Raw genomic sequence first — 8751 nt, forward strand, 5'->3', positions numbered from 1 at the left:
CGGTGCGCAGGCACCCATCCCAGTCACCCTTCACATCCTGTAAACAGAGGGGGCCGGCTGGAGACGACAACTTCTGCTTCCGGGTCACGCCTTGACAGCGGCTTTCACCACCCAGCTTAGCCCCGCGGTTTGGTGAGTGCGTACCTCGCTGCGGGAATGCCTGCAGCCAGGTTCCTTAACCCGTGGCACTACGCGCGGTAGCTCTTTCTCCATTCCCAGCTCGGGTTTCGTTAGCCCTGGAGACAGAGACATGGTTCCTGGCCTTGGGGGAATCAGGGCGGGGGTTGGTTAGCCTCCGGAGCTCCACAGGCGTAGATTGCTCGATCTTCTTTCACCCATCGTCCCCCCGCCCCCAGCTGCGGGGAGACCTGCCGGCATTGCTGCGATCTTTGCGGATCCCATGAGGAAAATGACACCACACGTCCTCGCATTTCGTGCCCCTGCCCTTCGGCTCTGCCTCGGCAAGACGCAGCTGCCGCGAGCCGCGCCCCACCCCCTCCACTTCACCCCAGCAGGTGTGGGGTTGGGGGCGCCTCTGGCTGGGCTGTGGGTCTCCCGGCCTGGGCGGAAGCCGAGGCCTCACTAGCACCAAAGGTGTTGAATGTCGCCTCTCTCCCCCTTTGCTTTTACCATTGCGATAGAAAACCCCTTGGTGTTTTCTCTAGATTCGCAGTGAAAGAAAACCGGGGGAGAGAGGCTTTTCAGTTCCAGCAGAGGAAAAGGGCTGCTGTCTGGAATTAGGTCAAGCTTACATTTCCTGGACCCTTCCCCACAGTGCATGTTGTTAATGTGCCCCGAAGTTTCACTCTTCATCAGGAGCTTCCATGCAACAGCAGAGAACTACTGGTCATGTCCTGAGTTAGGAGTTCTTAGTCTGGAGTCCCAGGAGTGCCTTGAAAATGATTGCAGGGTTTACTTTCTTCAGATTATCATGGCCCAGAAACGGATAACAGAACCAGTTCAGTCTAAGCTTTTGACTTTAGATGTTCTGTGTTCTGCCTCCCATTCTTGGAATCTCTGGTTCAAATGCACCTCTGGTTTTTTCTCCCTTTCCCTTGCAACAAAAAAGTATAAGATACAGACCATTGTCTCTGCATGTAGTGGCTGTTAGATTAAAACATATGCCAACTCTATTCTATCTAGAAAGTTTCAGAGAGACATATAAACAAGTGTGTTAAGCTTATTCATTCATAATAATGTAGGGGAGAAGAATGCCCAGTATGAATCATTGATACCTATGAATTGAACATTGTTAACCTGCATTCTATTAATTAATACTGTATATATTTTAAACAGATAAATGGCTACTGATTAGCAAAATAGAAACTATTCAAATTTATAATATATTACATACTGCATAAGGGGATTCTCCATTATGAAAAGCAAAAATTATGTAGTGTGAAATGATGAAAATAATTTTATGTTTTTTACCTTAGTAGTGATCATTTGCATAACATTTAATTATGCAAGGTGTGAATTTTTTAGGATTTAAAGTAATAATCTTTACATTAATTCAACAAATATTTATTGAGAACCTGCCATGTGCCAGGAACTTTTGAAAATAAGACTGTCTTTACCCTCAAAGAACTTAGAGTTTAATAAGAACACATATTTCTAGAGAGCTGATACTGCATACTATATATTCTCTACAGTTTTTTGATATATACTTTTTCATAGAAATGCTCCACCTTGTTTGCTATAATTTTAAATGTTCCCCAACTAGTATATGGGTCTTATACAGCCAGAACTCTTATCAGTTAAATTTAAGTATATTGCATTTTTTTCTTCCATGCTAGAACTCTTTGTCATATTGTGGTTTGAACATATATTATCCCAAATCTATTTCTTAGTTGTCATAAACGGCCAATTATTAAAATGTTTGATTTGTTTTGCCTCGTAAGTCTGCTTGTTTTCCTACAACCACAAGCATATGTCACTGGTATGAACTTCATAGTTTTTTTTCTGATTTTTTATACATAACTAATTGTCCTTTTGAGATTTTTATTTTAGAATGTCACCCAAATATTTCCCATGTTTTCTTTGGTGAAGACATTTTAACCTGTTTCACAGATGGCTCGTCATTGTTAACATAGATGTATTTCTTCCATAGCCTTTTCCTTCTCTTCACACAGGTATTGATCACTTCTATAGCCTTTAGTCAACCAGTATTTATTAAATACCTACTTTTTGTGAGATTCTGTGGCTGGTCTTACATGAACAAAAAATAGAAGACAGGGACCTTGCCTTCTAATTGATTACAATTTAGAGGAGAAACAATATGAACATAACTATACTTGCGGGACCAAATATAACAAGTAAGCTAAAGGTGATGGTGATAGTAAAGACCACAGAATCCAGAGGAGGGAAAGTTAGTTTTGGGCATCTTCAGCCTTTAAAAAAAATCCCCTTGCTTGCCTAGTCTTGTTTGTAAACTCCACAGAGCTCCATGAGGGTCTTGGGGCCGCATGGGGAAATCTTGTTCCAGACTAGTTCAGAGAGTAGAATTGAAGTACTGAAGGTCAGAGAATTTTCATCCAGGTTTACCCAGCTCCCTAAGCAACTATTACATTCTATTTCTTTATGATTCCAAAAAATTATTACTTAGTCATTGATCGCTTTGAAATCTACTTGTACTGTTGGGAAAGCCTCAGAGAATTCCTAATCCTAGGGACAGGTATGCTCAGTGATGTTGTGTATGCCTAAAACTTCTTTGTTTCAGGCAGTTTGGAGCATGTGAACATACTCTGAGCCTTGATGAGTTCCAGTATGTGGTATATTATGCAGAGCATTCAGAGCAAATACTCTCTGTCAGAGCGCTTAATCCGAACAATCGCGGCCATTCGTTCCTTCCCACATGATAATGTAGAGGACCTCATCAGAGGGGTGAGTGTGCTGGACTGACGGAGAGGCCTATGGGAGGTGAAGGGGGAAAGTTCCTGGGGAATCGTAATGGATTACAGATTGGAAGCATTGACTCAGCACAATATCACAAGGAGTTTTTTGGTTTTTTTTTTAAGATTTTATTTATTTATTTGTCAGAGAGAGGGAGAAGGAGAACACAAGCAGGCAGAGCGGCAGGCAGAGGCAGAGAGAGAAGCAGGCTCCCCGCTGAGCAAGGAGCTGGATGTGGGACTGGATCCCAGGACCCTGGGATCATGACCTGAGCCAAAGGCAGCAGCTTAACCAACTGAGCCACCCAGGCGTCCCAAGGAGTTTTTACAGTCCTCTTAGATGTATTAACTTGACCATGAAAATACATTTTCCTTGTGTTTTGCTTCTCTTTTCTTCTCCCTCTCACTTTGTGCATCTGACATTTTCTTCAGGAAGTATGTTCTAGGTAACCCTAGTCTCACATTCTTTGTGAAATCTCTGTGTGGATATGGTACTTGTGGGATCCAGTAAGCTCAAAGTCTTCTATACATGGTTTACTAAGGGAGAAAGGAGAGGAGCAAAGCAGAAGCGGTTTTCAAATCCTTGTGGTTTATAATAATTACACAGAGAGATATCACTTGCCATCTATCTTGACAACAGCTACCACTTGTAGTTCTGTAAGGAATGTCAATCCCTAAAGTGCATGGTAATTTTTGACTTAAGAAAACATCCTAACATGTCTAACCACTGCTATCCAGCAATTATTATATGACTAGTGTCCTAGACAGTCTTTGGTCTTTGATATCTTTTTCTGAATATTATTCCTGTTGAAGAGAAGTTACAGGGTCATTTTTTGATCACTAGTAAATGCATCCAGATGCTTACTTTTGTAAGTTCTTTTCAACAACCATGGAATCCTTATTTACTGCCTGGAGCTCTTTAGCTGCTTCGAAGTTGGGTGGTACAGCTTTGAGAAGAAAGTCATACAAACTTGTTCTCAGCAGAAGCGGTACCAGAGGCTTCAGCAGTAGGAAGTTTGTCACATTCTAATTCTAGCTCTGCTGCTGAGTCATTCAGCGACTTTGGTCTGTCTTTAGGATCCCCATCCCCTTTCATCAGATGTGAAACAGAAGTACCAGCAGGGACTAGGCAGCAGAGAATGCCGATGCTAAGAGACTACTTTGAAGATGTTTATAAACATAAAGAGAACATAAACATGACCTTATTGTTAATGATGGTCATCTGTTGAATGGCAGAAAGAGCATGCCGTTCTCTTGGTTTCAGTCTGACAGACTCAGTTTCCTGACTTTTTCAGAGCATAATGGCCGTAGAAAGTGGATTGCTTTTCCAGCTCTCTTGTTTGATTGATCCCCAGTTTTCCACCGCTTTTGCACATGAGGTTATGTCCTCAATGAGGTCTAGATGACCGTCTGGCAAGTTACCTTGTGGAAAACCATAATAATTTGATCTAAGGAATCAATAGTTCCTTTCCTTCATTTTCAGTGTATTCTCTTGGTGTGGATATTATTTAATAAATAGGACTGGAAACTAGGACCAATGATGTTTATAATGCGGTCAGAGCTAGATGCCTGTTCCGCCCTGGACTCAGTTCTGAGTCTCATCCTGCTCAGTGAGCCAGAGCCGAGCACACTGACCGGAGTTTCCTTCTGCCCATAGGGAGCAGATGTGAACTGTACCCATGGCACACTGAAACCCCTGCACTGTGCCTGCATGGTGTCAGATGCTGACTGTGTGGAGTTACTCCTGGAAAAAGGAGCGGAGGTAAAGTTTTTAACACTGTCACATTAATGATCCACTAAAGCTCGAGCTTCACATTTCCTTAACATTTCTGTCTCTTCTCCCATCTCTTCCCACCTTCTAGCCCATGGTAACATCGGCACAGCAAATAGTAAAGCAAAATGTAATGGTAACTATATACAATGATCCAAAGGATTTCATTCCTTTGCCTTTCTTTCTTGTCTGTGGCTCCAGGAAGAGGGAGTTTTATTTCCCCTTTGTCCCAGCCTTCCTTCTGGAGTCATTTACCTTTCCATTCAGTCCTCTCCTTGCCTGTTGACTCTCCAGGAGCTCTAAGTACAGAGGACCCTCCAGTGATGAGTGGAAACCATTGACACCCACTGCCAGACACGTACTTCTAATATCACCATTACTGGGAGATAGATCTCATTAGGTAGTCCATTGCTCAGGACTGGGTCACTGGTGCTATTTCTGCCCACTCATTATTTTACATTTGTTATGTCTTGTTCATATCTTCTTTTTAATGTGTCTTACGGTAAGAAACATAGATTAATTTATATTGACATTAGCAGAAAGTGGCATAGTGTAGTGAATGGTTAAAAGAATGGACTCTGGAGCCAGACTTCATGGATTTGAATCCCAACTCTGTTACTTCCAGCTCTGTGACTTTGAATAAGTTACTTAATTTTTCTTTGCCTTGGTTTCCCTATCTATAAAATGGAGGTGATAATGGTGTCTTCTTCATAAGGTTGTCGAGTGTTTAGTATGCTGTCATGTAGTAATTGCTAAGTAAGTGCTTGTTAAATAAATAAATAAGCAGTTTTGACTGTTTGTAAGCAGTTAGGAAGTCGCATAGGCTGAGGCGCTGTTTGGAATCAGACGTGCCAAGAAGCTTATGCGGGCCCCAAACACATTGGTCAGTAAGCCTAAGGGACCAGCCCGGAGCGCCATCATCTTCATACAGCCATGCTGTTCTCTACTTATCATTATCTAGTCACTCTTGTGAGTTACCCTGAAATGAAGGCCAGTGATCAATGTCAATGGTGAAAATAGCCTGGGGGGGGGTAGTTTTTAGCTAAATAGAAAGTTAAACTCAGTTAAATATTCCGGCATATTTTTATTGTATTTTGAGGGGAACATAATATTGAAGTCTTTGTAGCCTTCAGAAATTATTGGTAATATTGATTTTTAGCAAGTCAGCTGCTATTCCAGTATTGAAAGTTCTGTGCTCTTCCTTTTACATGCTTTTATCCAGGTTCTCTTGTGACTGCACAGTGTATATTTGCAAGGGGGCTGATTGGATTCACAATTTGAGCTTCTCTGTATGGCTAAAGAACACAGCAAAACTACATGGGCAGAGTTTGGCCTCCTATCTCAGTCTAGTTGCCATTAGCCACAGAACAGAGTGAGCTGGGATAAGCAAAATAATCCAGAATCTTTGCTCTGGCTTATATATTCAAGCTCCTTTCCAATAAATATCTTCCAGAGTAGTTACAAGGATTTAGACTTCATCATCTCTTTTTTTACCCCTCCCCCCCCCATGGTAGAGATCCTAGTGAATAATAAACAAGAACATAGCAAAAACCTAAATGAAGCAGGCCAGCTAATCAGTGCATGGAATAGAGTGCTGGTTGTTCTGAGACCGTTCTCTTCCTATTTGCTCCTAAGATCCTGTCATATCTCCTCTTGATCACCAGGACTCGCTGGGAATTGCTTGTTGACTCTCATATTCAGAACATGACATAGCAAAGGTCATGGATAAACACGTGCAAGCTGCTTTTGCCCGCCCATCTTCCTCTTGGTGGTCTAGCTACTGTAATGTAGTTCCTCCCTCTTTACAGGTAAATGCCCTGGATGGTTACAACCGAACAGCCCTCCACTATGCAGCTGAGAAAGATGAGGCTTGTGTGGAGGTCCTTTTGGAGTATGGCGCAAACCCCAATGCACTGGATGGCAACCGAGACACCCCACTTCACTGGGCAGCCTTTAAGAACAATGCCGAGTGTGTGCGGGCCCTCCTAGAGAGTGGGGCCTCTGTCAATGCCCTGGATTATAACAATGATACCCCACTCAGCTGGGCAGCCATGAAGGGGAATCTTGAGAGTGTCAGCATCCTTCTTGATTACGGTGCAGAGGTCAGAGTCATCAACCTGAAAGGCCAGACACCCATCTCCCGCCTGGTGGCTCTGCTAGTCAGGGGACTTGGAACAGAGAAAGAAGACTCTTGCTTTGAGCTCCTGCACAGAGCCGTGGGACACTTTGAGTTAAGGAAGAATGGCACCATGCCACGAGAAGTGGCCAGAGACCAGCAGCTGTGTGAAAAACTGACTGTCCTGTGCTCAGCCCCAGGAACTCTAAAAACACTCTCTCGCTATGCTGTGCGCAGGAGTTTGGGACTCCAGTATCTGCCAGATGCAGTGAAGGGCCTTCCACTGCCAGCTTCTCTGAAGGAATACCTGTTACTTGTGGAATAGGCTGGAGGAGACGTTTGCCCCATCACACAGGCAACTCTGGGGGAGGCTTTTCCCTGCAGTGCTTTGTCTTGGAGAACAGGAAAAGCAGTTGTTCCTGTTGTGTGGTTTGTATTTAGAGGCAACGTGTCACAACGGTAACCTCCACACATCTCCCTCCCCAAACCGAGCAACCAAACAAAAAAAGATTCCTCACTTTTGTTTTCTGTTTATTGCTTACGTGGCTTTTTATATTGCACCCTGCAAAAGAAGAGCTCTCCCCGTACCCTCCCCTTTAGGGAAAAAGTCAATAGCTCAACCAAATTCTCTAGGAGATGAAAAGAGTATTTAAAGAATGTGTTTAGTTTTCCTTTGGGAACACGATTAAAATGTCAGAAGAATCCCTCTAGAAGCATTGTAACTGGTCAGTGAAGAAGTTTAAGAAAATCCCCGCTAACAGATGTGGCCCGAAGATGAAGAAACGATGACCTCAGATGGTGTGCAGAAACAGTTGGGCTGGATGATACGGATGATACCCGAGAGTGCCACATCATGGAGTGTGTGGAAGGGACTAGCCCCCTCTCCCAACAGCAAAGGAAACAGCAGTCTTTGCTTCTTTTCCATGGGTGTACCTGAGGGTTATAGTAGTGCAGCAGTGTTATTTCAGAAATAACACTGTCTTGCTGCTTTCCACATGGTAGAGGAGATAGCAGGTTCTGAGCAGTCCTAAGAACTCAGTGTCCTAAGGACTTTTCTCCTAATGCAATTCTTTCTCTTTGTGAAAGCCAGTTTGCTCCAGCGGGCTTAGCAGGTGTTTGTACACCTTGGCTGAAGGTGTTTACTCCAGCAGGGGATGAGAAGGGCTGGGCTTTTCCCACCGGTCTTCATTTCCCTATAGATAGCTCACTCTGTTAAGAGTTGGGAGTTATTTTCCTTTCAGCTGTTTTGGAAACTGCTTTTTACTGATCTGTACAAGACATCGGGGGAGCCAAGGGTGCGGGGGAAGAGCAGTATAAGAGCTTCTTTTGAGATGGCCCACCTACTCCAAAAAGAACTGCTTTAGTGAACCATACTTGGTCAACAATACTCTTTCTTTTCATGTTCTTAAACTAGAGCAAGTTGTTATTGATCTTGGATGACCCAGATGCAAATTTGAAAAACTTTTTTTTTTCTTTTCACTGATTGGGAACCACAAATAAAGATGACTGGAATCTGCTGACGTAGCTAATTTGAAAAACAATGTCTGCTTTTGCCCTTTTGCTGTTGGTGGGGTTTTTTTGCTCACTTGAAAAAAAAAAGAAAGAAAGAAATAAACACTTCTAAAAGCAAGTTTGGCAATTTCTACTATTCCTACTTTTCTCCACATTATTTAATCACTGGAAGTCCTATTGGCTGGAACTCTGAAGTGGGGCTGTCACTACCCTCCTCATAAGCTGGTTTGAGGATACAGTGGTAATAGTGCTCGATATTTATTGTTATTTCTCTTCTCCTTAAAGAACTGCACCATGAGCATTTGGCTTCTTTAATTCTGAACTCCTGACAAGACTTCTCAGTTACTGTTTAGAACTCTTTTCAGGGTATAGAGGTAATACTTTGGACAGCCAGCAAAAGCCATGTAGTAGAGCTAATCTGTCTTCCGCACCTGGTAAAACCTGGAACCTCTTCCTGCTTC

The 8751-nt window shown here is 43.1% G+C and overlaps 1 protein-coding gene across 4 annotated transcripts; it reads left to right on the plus strand.

Moving 5' to 3' along the window:
* Nucleotides 1-38: 38 nt before the first annotated feature.
* Nucleotides 39-8307, plus strand: ASB8 (ankyrin repeat and SOCS box containing 8). Of its 4 annotated transcripts, none has more exons than XM_032876930.1 (4): nucleotides 39-132; nucleotides 2724-2883; nucleotides 4549-4653; nucleotides 6471-8307. In XM_032876930.1, exons 2-4 carry the CDS (start codon nucleotides 2755-2757, stop codon nucleotides 7101-7103), a joined length of 867 nt encoding a protein of 288 aa, XP_032732821.1. In that variant the 5' UTR covers nucleotides 39-132; nucleotides 2724-2754; the 3' UTR covers nucleotides 7104-8307. The 4 variants fall into 4 exon arrangements, with proteins under 4 accessions (XP_032732821.1, XP_032732823.1, XP_032732822.1 ...); XM_032876931.1 differs by having other exon boundaries at nucleotides 58-132; nucleotides 2720-2883; XM_032876932.1 differs by lacking the exon at nucleotides 4549-4653.
* The last annotated feature ends 444 nt before the right edge of the window (nucleotides 8308-8751 follow it).

Source organism: Lontra canadensis, unplaced genomic scaffold (assembly GCF_010015895.1).
Source record: "Lontra canadensis isolate GAN:19392208 unplaced genomic scaffold, GSC_riverotter_1.0 scaffold59, whole genome shotgun sequence".
Taxonomy (NCBI): Eukaryota; Metazoa; Chordata; class Mammalia; order Carnivora; family Mustelidae; genus Lontra; species Lontra canadensis.

Bases quoted from the DNA above. Each gene is read 5' to 3' on its own strand.
- ASB8 (XM_032876930.1), top strand. From the start codon at position 2,755: ATGAGTTCCAGTATGTGGTATATTATGCAGAGCATTCAGAGCAAATAC. The intron at 2,884-4,548 runs GTGAGTGTGCTG...TTCTGCCCATAG, and splicing joins TAGAGGACCTCATCAGAGGG to GGAGCAGATGTGAACTGTAC. The intron at 4,654-6,470 runs GTAAAGTTTTTA...CCCTCTTTACAG, and splicing joins TCCTGGAAAAAGGAGCGGAG to GTAAATGCCCTGGATGGTTA.